This window comes from Mastigoproctus giganteus, chromosome 11 (genome assembly GCF_048544385.1).
Source record: "Mastigoproctus giganteus isolate SK-2022 chromosome 11, ASM4854438v1, whole genome shotgun sequence".
NCBI classification, from domain to species: Eukaryota; Metazoa; Arthropoda; class Arachnida; order Uropygi; family Thelyphonidae; genus Mastigoproctus; species Mastigoproctus giganteus.
The window spans coordinates 39,561,199-39,573,601 of NC_143585.1; the positions used below are offsets into that span (position 1 = coordinate 39,561,199).

Consider the following 12,403-nt stretch of genomic DNA (forward strand, 5'->3'; position numbering starts at 1 on the left):
AAAGTAACGAAACCACTATTTTGTTGCAATAGATTGCAATGGTATAGTTACACTTTTGACACGTTATTGGGAAAAATCGCTTTTAACATTTTTTTTACACAACCTTTTTGTATAAAAAGTTTAGGATTAATAAATTTAAGCTTAATTACTTTTAATTTTAAAGCTACTAAACAAAAATTTGTTTAGACACCTTTCCTTTAAGATGAGAATTTGTCATCCACGTGAAAACAAACATTTACAATTCTTTTCACAGCACTTTAAAAATATTTAACTAAAACTTTTAAGAGTCTCGACACCTTACGAAATATTAAATTTTAAATGACCGATGAAATCCAACAGCCTTCTTTTATTTCCAACCATTCTCAAGTAACCCAGAAGAGGTTTTTGTTGTATAAAGTTGATAGGTCATCCATTCCGTTAGCGTAGTTACCAAGCAACAAAACAACCAACAACAAACTCTAACGGTGGCATGCAACCAAGCAGTGGCACTCGTGTTGTTGCAACGAACATAAATTAGTGTTACCTCAGAACGTTTGCACTTGAGCTTTCTAATCCAAGCACACAAGAGCGAAAATAGGAGGCCTGGATAACATTCTTTGTAAACAGCTACTTAAATGCACAATGAACAAAGTTCTAGGGTACAATTTTCTCCTCAATTCACCCTAATCCTAAAACCGGGGATGAAAAGGAAGGGGAAATTAGTTTACAAATGTACAGGGAACTTTAATGCTTGATGTGGTCTTGCAGAAGAGATTTAACAAAGCATCCAAACGAAATTGTGTTGCCTGGAAATGTTGAACGTTCACTCACTTCAGATTATTTAAAATTACAGCTCTATCAGCTGAATTCCCAGGATGACAATAACATATTTTTATGAGCATTTTATATTTTACATTATTAGAATATTAATAGTTAAAAATACCTCAAGTACCGAGTATTTACAACCAATTAAGAATGGAATCACTTAATGGAATGAAACAGGTGACGTAATCAAAATAAAACTGGAAAAAAAAATCAACAAAAGAATGTTCAATTTGTTTGAAACGTTCCCTCTAAATAATTGACTACCCTTAATTGTCTAATTTCCAACTTTTTTTCCTAATTTCTAATTTTTTTGTAATGATTGAGTTTATCCTGTTCTCGATTGTTACAAAAACGATCTACGTAGGATGGAATATTTACATGTCCTATTTGCATAATAAACATTAAGTATTGATGTTTATTATGTACTATCTTAAGCTATACACTAACTGGCCAAAAAATTAGATATCTTTTCAACTGGTGTCAATAGATAGTTAAACGTTGCTGAAAATGTAAGTTGTCATATAGTCCCTTGGTATAAAATATTGTACGCTTCCCTTGGCCATCTTAGACGATCCAGTCATGAGTTGTTTTAGCACTATTGGCAGAAGTCACAATTGAGAAAACAAAGGAAATCTGTGGCGTCGAAAGCGACCATCTCCAAATGCAGCTCCAAAAGGAAGAAATGGGCAGAAAATCGGTACTCCAAGAACGAGACAGCAGCAACTGAAGGCGAATTGTGCGTCAGAATAGAATATCCAGTGTGTGGCAAATGGATGAAAATTTCAATTTAAGTAACGTCTGAGATATGTTATTTGAATAGCAGTTGAACTCCACCTTAGTACACTGTAATGAATACAGAACTCTGTAAAAAAACAGAAATGTGTGTGATGTTTCTGCAGTGTGTTGTTTAGTTATTTCTGGCCACTTTGCCACCAGGAAAGCAATCTAAAGGACGAAACTGTGCACCCTGGAGGTGGTCCTATACCAGTGGGCGTCGTACGATTATGCCGGTGATAGAAAAAAAGGTTTAACGAAAATCATCAATAACAGAACATGTAATCTCGACCTCGCCACAGGAACAAAGATCGGAATCAGAGCCATATCCCATAAGGAGGAAACAAGAAAACAGATTTGGCGAACACCATTTCAATGTACTTTCCTTGACAAAGTTAACATAGCTGATAAAAGATTTAGTGACTTGACCCTCAGAGGAGTCAGTCCAACGTTGCTGCCACTTTGACATAAGGGTATTGAAGACCCTGATTTTTTTCTCTTTTGGGATCATTAGATCGAGCAATTTCAATATCGTCAAAATCAAGAGGAATATTCTTTTTAATGAAATAGCAGAGTCCTCAAAAAACTAACAATAAGTCAAGGGGCATGGAACCAGACAATACTTGTAAGACTGAAGTCGAGACAGTTCTACAAGTTTTAGATAAAAGTAAAAGAAAACTGCGTATGTGGCAATATGCAGAATGACAGAATGGCAACCTTTTAAAGAATTGTTAATTTTGACTGAGGCCCTGGTCATGGTGAATGATTCTAGTTATTATACCAGCAATTTTTTTCAATTATCGCATAAAAAGGATAAGTGATGATTAATGAGTATTAGGGCTATGCATTTATGGAAAGAAAACTTGAGAATATCGTTGAAAATTGTAAATAATATTTAATTTGGATGGAAGTTCAAAACAGAAAAATATTTCTCTAGTACTTCACTCAACCATGCGCAGCCATGATATTCCTAAATGCCAAGAAGCCCAGTTATGCTGATATTACATCTTTTAAATCAGATTAGGGGGTAGATAGAATAAGTTATTTTACGATTAGAACGATTTTCATTTAGATTCTAATTTTCTCTAAATGAGAAAGATAAGCAGAGAAAGAAATTGCGTCTCCATAAAGAAGAGGTTGAAATATATTTATTACACAATCGAAAAATACAAGTATAAATTCTTACTTTCTTGGAAAAAATGAATCGTGGTATATTCTTATCTTTGCCATTAGGAGAGTTTTATGTGGTTGATAGTCTTTTTACTTATTTCCTTTTCAGTTATTGATGGAAGTTTCTGTATGGCGTCTGCACAGAAAGACTATCACTGAAGGATTATGTAGATCACGCAATGACTGCATATTTTTCAGCGAGGTTCTTTAAAAATTCCATCTGTCGATATTATAAAGTACACATCCCAACCTTCGTTGGAAGAGTCTTAATTAACTAGCAGTTTTACCAAACATAAAATAGAGGCATTTTATGTTTCCTAAAATGTTTTAATCGAACAAGCAAAAGCTTGTTCGATTAAAACAGCCTTATCTCAATGCCTTTGATCTCACATCATGTAAGGGTTTCAAGAGTTGTCCCGGTATAGCACAACTAGTAACATTCCTCATCTCTCAAATAATAAAATATCTTTAAACCAAAATGGTAGTGCAAAGAAAGCTACAGACTGAAATGCGAATGAATGACTAAATAGGAATGACAATACTTTGGAGGAATTTAGCAATCAGCCATTGCTCTCTAAAATCCGTGTGAACAGACTACATTTTTTCTGTTAATGATCATGACAGATTCCGTTATTATTTATTGTGATAATTTATCTACCAAAATAGAAAAAAAATTCAACAAAACCTAATAAATTCTGGTGCCAAATTCACTTCGGAAAGTTTCAAATTTCCAGTTCTTAATAAATTAAAAGACCAAATACTGTATCTATGAGGATCGCTAATTCCAGTATTCGTGGGAATTTTACCTTTGACTTCCAAACCGATCTTTCAACTTCACATAATGGCATTTGTTCTCTAAGTGCATAACTGTACTTTTTGTTTGTTTAAACAATTCGTATATTAATTCACGTTTTCTGTAATTATACATCAGTTTGAAATTAATTTATTCATTAATATTCTCAAGCTTTTACAGATTTGAAGAATACTCTCCCGATACTTCTTGTCGGTCAGAAATCTAACAACAAATCTGCTTTCTCTTCAACACCAACCAGATATTGAATGAAGACAGTGAAGTGTGATTTTTTTCAAGGATCAAGGCACCTTTCGTACCTTCATCCTTGTACCTTGATTCCCGCGATTTATAGGACATCCCAGTTACAGAATTTAAAATATCCAGAATCCGGGATCCTGAAATCCAGCTTTTGCGTACCAGGTGCGTTTGGGAAAAGTAAAATAAATGCATTTGCCTAGTAGTAGTTTTCAGCACAACCCACCCTCTTCCAAGATTGGGATATCCTTTTGGGAGGACATGGTCTAAATAATTAACTCGGTGTAGCTTGGCATCTATTTCTGACCCTGCATCGCAATGCTGAAAACCCAGTCGAGCGTAGTCCAGATTGATGTAGGAGTAAAATCGCTTTATGAATGAAGGGTGACGTCATTGTGTAAGCCATGTGACTATTCTAAGGGTCCTATTCTCCTAGATAAACATTTAATCTTACGGCTGTGCGACCATAAAGGCTTTAAATTTATCCCTTCTTATTTTCCTTTCAATGTCTAAATCCGCCTCCGTTTTAACACCCGATTGGTTTCTTCCGCTACCCACTAAAAGAACGAAGCCAAGCGTTAATAACTCACCTTCAGTCTCGCTTCGACTCTCGGGATGGATAGCTACAGTGAAGCGTTTTACACGGGTGATGCTACCACTAGATTCTCCCGACACTGAAGGTTCTTTTTTAGATTCCATTTCTGCTTCGACCAGCTCCAGGATTACAAATTGAGCAGTAGAGACACTGGAAGAGGTAAACTTGGAGGTAATGCTTCCAAAATCCCGAATTGGAAGCAGCAATCAGTTCCAAAACAGAGTTGAAAACTGCAGGGTCCTTTATGGGTATTGGATATCGATGCCAAAAACCTTGGTGGCTATAAATGAGGGAGATTTGAATGGAGAATTCCCGAGGGCGGCGGTGTTTCACGAGGCACTTCCTTACAGCTTGAGAACATCACACCACAACACTAATTTGAGCAACACCCGTCGACCTTGCTAATCCGATGATGGCTTTGGGCGTAGGGGAGGAGCAAAGTGCACGAAGAGAGCCAAGGAAAGAAACGATGTAACCACTTGTCTCTTGACGGGGATTTGCGACCCGATCTCCGACTGTGACGATTTACGGGCGATCGTCGCGCTACCACGCTGCCGACACGAACACACGCGTCAAAGCCGTCCCTCCGCTACTGTTGCTTTTCCGCTACTTAGTGGAGAAAGAGAGAGACTGTTGCAGAAGTGGTCGATAGGGTGGCCAAGGGGAGTGCAGGTCATCTGGCGGACACGTGACGCAGGCCTTAGCAACAGGATAGGACACATGGACATTCACTTGCATAGCTGGTAGAACTTATGGTTCCCGATACTTCCACCAGATGTCGCCTTTAAATGAAATCTGTTGTTCATCTTGAGGTTCGTAACTCTGAGTGGCGATACACATCAGAACGAGGATGACGAGAACAGGCAACCCATACACTCATTCACACACACACGCAGTGGTACATACACACGCGCACACACACACACACACACGCAGACACTCGACTACGAAAATATACGGAAACAGTTTCCAGTGTCTCGAAGTTCGTGAATGAACTGAGACGTCCAACCTGTCTTTGGTGGTGAACACATGCTGCAGACATGCGCTTTGGCATCTTGTGAGACACAGGAGGTACTACAGCTGTTGGGTTACCTTGGTTACGCTGTTAGAGCATCGGTAATGCTCCCAAGTACTGTTAGTTAGCCAAGTAGCAAAGCAGAGAGAAGAAAGAGAGATGAGAAATTTACCTTTGACATTATTAGGTTCGAAATAATCTTTTGTAACAGAGACCAGCGCGGTGTAGAAAAATGACATGAATTATTAAAAGCGTTTTAGCTCGACAGGTGTTGTCGAATATCCACATCTGGCTCGAGGTTATTTGGAAATCTTTCTTAACGGTTGATATTCGATATTTAAAAAAAAAGGAGAGGGAACAGTTTAATTCTCTGTTTGACTCGAACAGTTAATTGAAATCGATTTTTTTTCCTAGGCAGCTTTTCCGAGAATGAAATTTCTTTCAAATGCAGCTGAAGAATAATTCTTTAATACTATTATCAATCTGATCCAGCATCCAATCTGACGTATTTGTAATTCGATCTGCTTCATTCAATCGTTAGGCTTAACATTCGTATCTAAAAACAAGCTAGTTTCTAATAGAAACCAAATTGAAAAAGAAATTGTCAACGTACTAAAGAACTCGGGAGTGCTGCCACCTAGTGGATGAAAATCCAAAACATTTGAAATGTTTCATTAAACCTAAAAATTAAACGTATTTTAGAATAACATTGAATAACTGTGGAATTCGCAGTCTCTTTTATTTCATAGCAAATCCAGTCAATAATTAAGAAATATTTCTGCAAAAATTACAATTAATTTAACAAATTACAATGTATTTTTATGTAAATTTGTGCGTATTTATTTATTTTATTATTTTTTTTTTACTTTGTGTTCAATAGTGATTCGATCTGAAAGAGAGGTCGCCATTTTGAAATGTGAAAAGTCCAGAACTACTACAATTATATCGTGAAAATTTGCATTAATAAGGAAATATCCTAATACAGAACTCATACTTATTTCCTTTAAAAATGAGAATTAATCTTATTTTTTAATCTCCGATAAATTGCAGTTCAAATTAAATAAAACTTCGTTGTCCATTATAAAGTCATTACGATGCATATATTTGGAGAAATCGGAACGTGGAAAGAAAGTTTTTTTCTGAAATGTCCCCGGTTTTATTTTTTTATTTCTTATGAGGAATTTCATAATTTCTGAACGTTTTCTTAAAGATGTTTTCGCTTTAAAAAAGGGACTAAACATGATATCATCCCTTTCCTTCAACATGTTAATTAAAAGTTACCGATTTAATGAACTTAATTTCCAAAATAATATCATCTTGGTTTTTAATCTTACATGTAAAGGTTCATTTGCGATAGAGTTCTTTTCGTCTCGAAGAATACTTGGGGAGATAATTGCCTTAAAAGTCATTATTGCATTTCATTTTGGCTTCAGGGAGAAAACGTTTCGTCTTAAGCTTTTTTCATTTATTTAATAATGGATCTGGAAATAATAATAGATTTAAAATGAAGAGAGATTAAACAGGTGCTTGTTTCTTTAGGTAGTCCAAACAGAATTTAATTAAGCTATGTTTTGTTAATACACAATAAGACACTACCTACACGAAAGCTCCATCAAAATGTTAAAAAAAAGTCTTCAATAGCTATTCAGAACGGTGTAGCGTTAAAAATCTGTTTATCTTTTAAATATATATTTGACGCAGCGCATACTTAAACATGCATCAAACATTAGGCTGAATTCAATAGGGGGGAACACACGCATGTCATTAGACAACATTCCAAATTGTCTTGCGTTACGTTAGAACAGAACAATAATGAGCTTGAGGCCAATCTCTTCCTGAGCGTGAAATTTAATCAGCATATCCAGCTTCCAAATGATGTCAAGCTACCAAGATGCATATCAGTGTGGAAGTTCATCACAGATGAATTGGTACTAATGTGCGTGTCGAAATTTGATAATGAAACAGTGTTAATGCGTATCAAAACAATTTAAAATAATAAATTGTTGATGAAAAGTTTTCATTGTATTTAAAAATATCGAAACTGGAGTCCTCCTTAGTAATAGCATCGCTTGTTCTTATGCAATATAAAGCAAGTGGCAAGTACACAGGGATGTTATGGTGTGCAATTCAAAGTGAAAATGAGCAAGAGGAAAGGTGAGTTTGAACATGAAATGGTAGTTGGCATCAAATCCGCCGGTATGAGCACTCGGTACCTGAAACCCTGCTGAGATTTTTACGTAAGACCATGTCTCGAGTGTATCAACGTTGGTCCAACAACCAAATCATATCCAACCAATGGCAATTGTGTGGTCGGAAAGAGCACATTGATACGAGACCAACGGAGTCTGATAACAGAAAAGCTACAGTCAGTCAACTAAAACCCTAATGTAAGCGTAGGAACCAAAGAGGTATTTCAGAATGCATGCCTCGTCACGGATGGGTACTGTAGCCTACGATCGAGTCGGGTTCCACTGCCACCAAAAAATTAGAAGATACGGTTACAGCGAACTTAGAAACACCAACACTGGATATTGTTGGTGTAATCGTATCTTCATAACAGAATACGGCGAAAAATACTGAGTCCATGGACCATTCTGGGTCAAGAATTCAGACTGGTGGTGATGATGTAATGCTTGGGGAGTGTTCACATCGGGCCCCTTGATACCAATGGAGAAACATCTGGATGCTACTGGTTATTTGGAAATTGTTGCTGACCAGATGCATCCCTTCTTGGCTACAGTTTATCTAACTGAAAATGAGTTCTTCAGGTTAATACGCCATGTTACACGGCGGCCAAAATTTCACGGAAAGGGTTCCAGAAACATAAGAATAAATTAAAACTATTGCGGTGGCCTAGCCAGTCAGCAGATCTCTATCCATTCCATCTGTGGAATGCAATACGATCTCTTTGGAATAGAGATCCTCAATCATCAATTTGCAACAACAGTGGGAAGTTAACTTGGGTCAACGTTTCTGTGACACACTTCCGACACCTCCACACCATGATTAATAAGTCTAAGGGACCTACTCGCTATTAAGTATAGCTAATACAGCGGCCACTCTGTGTATATGAAAATATATATTAGAAACTTTGGTTAAATATTAACGTTCAGTGGTTACTTTAATTCATTTTGTCCAAAATAATTAACCAAATCCAAGAAGAAGAAAAGAAGAGTTCAGCATTCGCAGTTGAGTTTCGACTTGATCTTAAAATGCCAATACACTCATAGTACGCTCAACTAAGCACCTCAAGCGAGAAATATTGCTAAACTATTTAAAATTTAAAATGCCTAAAGTTCGTGTAAATGAGTTGTCCTTTAAAATTCTAAGAACACTCAACTGGCGCATTGGTAACTCTCAAGCTGCCTTGAGTTTTAAGGTGACTCTTCATAGGCATCTCTGTCAACGAGATATTTTCGACGATTATTGACATCCTTTCCCTTCCACATCTGTCTTTCGTGATGTTATTAATAGTTTGTCCGCTTCAGATTTATCAAATATGACGAGGTATCACCACATAGCCAGCGCTTATTTCCAATATTGAAGTGTTTCCATGCACGCTAGACTTCTTTAACATTTTCGTACTTCCCCAGCCACTTTAAAATGATTATCCACCGATCAGATGTCAGTTGTTATTCTCTGTGTTCGTCATCATTCATTTACCTGAAACAAGTGGTGGTAATCGGTAATATCCTGGATTGGATAAACAGACATGAATTAAGTCTCAGTGCAGATAACTGTTATGCGATGTCAACTATTGCTTATCACAAGCATTTTTAGATTTATTTTCAATATAAATTGAATTTTCTCCCCCTTTTACCCGGGTTCATATTACCTCAGATCTTGGGGTTAGGTTATCTTCCTCAAGGACCTACTAACCTCATATAAACTATATTGTAATTAAGCTTCAAAAGTTATAGGAGATCCTTATTAAGAGATCCTATAGAGATTGTTACAATGTAAATTGGATGGAACTATAAACATAGTTCCATATAGTTCCGTACGATCTTCTATACAGTAGTCCTTGGGAACTTTAGGGCCTTCGAAATCCATCTGTTCTACAATGTTGCAGCTGTTTCCTCGGGTTCTAACTGGCTAAGCTCTGCTCCATGTGGCCTTTCGTTCGAAACTCAACGAGATGCTTTCTGCTGTTCGATTTATATTTATGCGCTACTACAACATCCTCTAGCTCATTATAGTATAGTCAATATTTTCATAATTCAAACCCTTATAATTAGTGTTGCAATATTTTTGACAAAGTATTGTACATATGAGTATTGAAAAGTCTGCAGGAGAGGACCCTGCTTCTTTCCTTGGATTCTTATTCTATAAATAATATTGATCTGCACAGGGGATTTTCAACCATTTTCTCCATTTCTACAATTTTACTTTTTCAAGTCATTAGAAGAATCAGCTCTGTTGAGTCCAATGCTTTATGTTTCTCAAAACTGACAAACCTTTAAAAAATAATAATAGAAACCGTTACTGGAGATTGTTAAACGTTTCTAACTTCCCTACTTAATAGCAATAAGAAATCTTCTTCGCTCTGATCCGAATTTTTAATCGATCTGTTACTTCTGTGACCAATTTTCCTTTTAACAAGTGACAAGCTGAATATCAAATTCTTATGTGTCCTCCTTTTAACCTTTAAACAGCCATTACTTAGTTCTTCCTTGTATTTCGCGCCAGAAAGTCCTGGAAGTTGCTGTCTCGACATCTTATTAAATGCCACTCATACGACAAAACATATCCTGAAGCTAGTGAACTGTAGCTACCTATATTTGGAACCAGACATTCATATCCGTGTTGGATGTTCCAGACAAAAGTTACAGTGCTGACTAATGAATGACGAAAATTGTGGAGGATGCTAAAGTAAATGTCGCGTCATTGATGATCAACTTAACTGTGCACTATTAATGAGCACCCCATTTTCAACACCAAAATACAGCTCACAAAGAAGCCGAGCTCAAAAATATTGCTTCATTGCTATATCGATATTTGGCATGCGATATATCGGAAGTCAATGGCGTTTTCAAATTCTTTAAAGTACTGAACTTCTTTAAATAGCACTCTTCGTGTTTCAATAAGAATATGGTATTTGAAGTAATGCAATACTGGGAAAACTTGAGAAGAAAGAGAATACTACACATTCAAATGAGCATTTTTGTCCAGAAATTTGTCTCGTTATCTATTAAGGACCGGAAATTTGTCTAGTTATCTATTAAGGACCGGAAAAATATACAACATCCATTCTGATCATTACAGGGCCATTTTAAAGTGGTAAAAAATGCAGGAAACTTAGGAGGCAGTTTGGAGTTTACTTTCTTCTGAAACTTAGAAGTTTTCGATATCACATTGACATCCTATATCACGAACACTTAATTTCCATCTTTGCTTTATAGTAACAAAACACGCTAAAGGTATCCAAATAAATTTACATATATTAAATTAAAATAACATGATTATTTTATGACATATTATTAAAATAATAAGTCATAAATGTGCGCCCAAACTTCAATTTAATTTTTCATCTTTTTAAGAAAAATATTACCATTATATCTAAACATTGTGTTTAAACCTATATTTTGTACAAGAGTGAAATTAAATTTATAAAATATAATTTAAAATATTTAAAGGTAATAACAGTTTTTTCTTTTTAAAAAAGAAAGCACTGTATCGTCAATGCATCAAAACTATTTATTAATGCAAACTATGAAAGTTCAAATAATATTAAAAACATTAAAAATAAATCAAGATGCAAATATCAAAAAAAAAGATTAGCAAATCAAACATTGGACAATATTTCGGTTATCTTTTCAATCTATTTTACAAGAAAAAAAAGGTGTTTAATAAAAATAAATTAAATTAAATTAATAAAATAAATTTATAATTTATTATTTATTAATTTAAAATTAATTAAATAAAATTAAATTAAATTTATAAAATAAAATTTAAACGTAATACAGTGTTTTCTTTTTAAAAAAGAAAACACTGTATGGTCAATGCATCAAGTTCAAATAATATTAAAAACATTAAAAATAAATCAAGATGCAAATATCAAAAAAATAAAAAAAAGATTCAGTGAATCAAACATTATGCAATTTTTTTGATTACCTTTTCAGGCTATTTTACAGGGGGAAAAAAGGTGTTTAATAAAAATTTCTATTTCACAACAGTTAAATTGAATTAAAGACAAAACAAAATCTACTGAATAAAGTCAAATTGTATTGCATAATTATTTTAAATAAAAATCCTAACAATAAATGAAATAACGATATTTTGTTTTTATTTATAAATTTATATATACGCAGTCATAACATATGAAAACATATCTTGAGATTATATTATAAATATTTTAATTTGATATTTTAAATAATTATCTAAAATATTTAAATATTAAAATATACGTATATATAAATTTATAAATAAATTTATTTATTTATTTGAAAGAAATAGTTTTAAGAATTTTATCGAAAGTTCAAACACCTCTTTAAATTGACCTAGATTTATCAGAACGATGGAGATAAACAGAATACTGATGACCTTTCTACAAGAGTCGTGTGGGCTGATTTGGACGCATAAAATAGGCTGATTTGTTTTGTCTACAGATCTAATTGTCCCCAAATAGCAGAAATTTCCATTTCCAGACATGTTTCTTGCAACTTCATCGTGTTTACTCCAAGAAATAATTAGCGAGCCATTTTCAGAATGTCTGCACAGTGCAGACTTAGGAGTAAGATGTACCCTTTTAAAGTTAATTTAATCAATCTCTGCCGTAAAATGGGCTCCAGTTCTATTTCGGATCGTTTGTGGAAGATGAGGAAAGTTATTTGGTGTGATTAAACATACTCTGGTAATCATAATTAACGATGTTTGTTCAAGGAGGTTAGAAGGACAATGCTCTAATGGAACACTGTCGTAGAGAAATATATCGTTGAGTTTATCATAAATCAGTTGCCATAAGTTTTAAAGGACAGAGAGAGAAAAGAGCTTCAAG

At 34.7% G+C, this 12,403-nt stretch overlaps 1 protein-coding gene across 1 annotated transcript in view; it reads right to left on the bottom strand.

Moving 5' to 3' along the window:
• Window positions 1-4,981, bottom strand: part of LOC150077929 (Kv channel-interacting protein 4-like) — a 322,570-nt gene extending 317,589 nt beyond the window's left edge. The window contains exon 1 of the mRNA XM_090385340.1: window positions 4,387-4,981. Within this exon, the coding sequence (XP_090241466.1) occupies window positions 4,387-4,495 (109 nt within the window). The 5' untranslated portion in view covers window positions 4,496-4,981. The remainder of the gene's footprint in view (window positions 1-4,386) is intronic.
• Window positions 4,982-12,403: the final 7,422 nt, after the last annotated feature.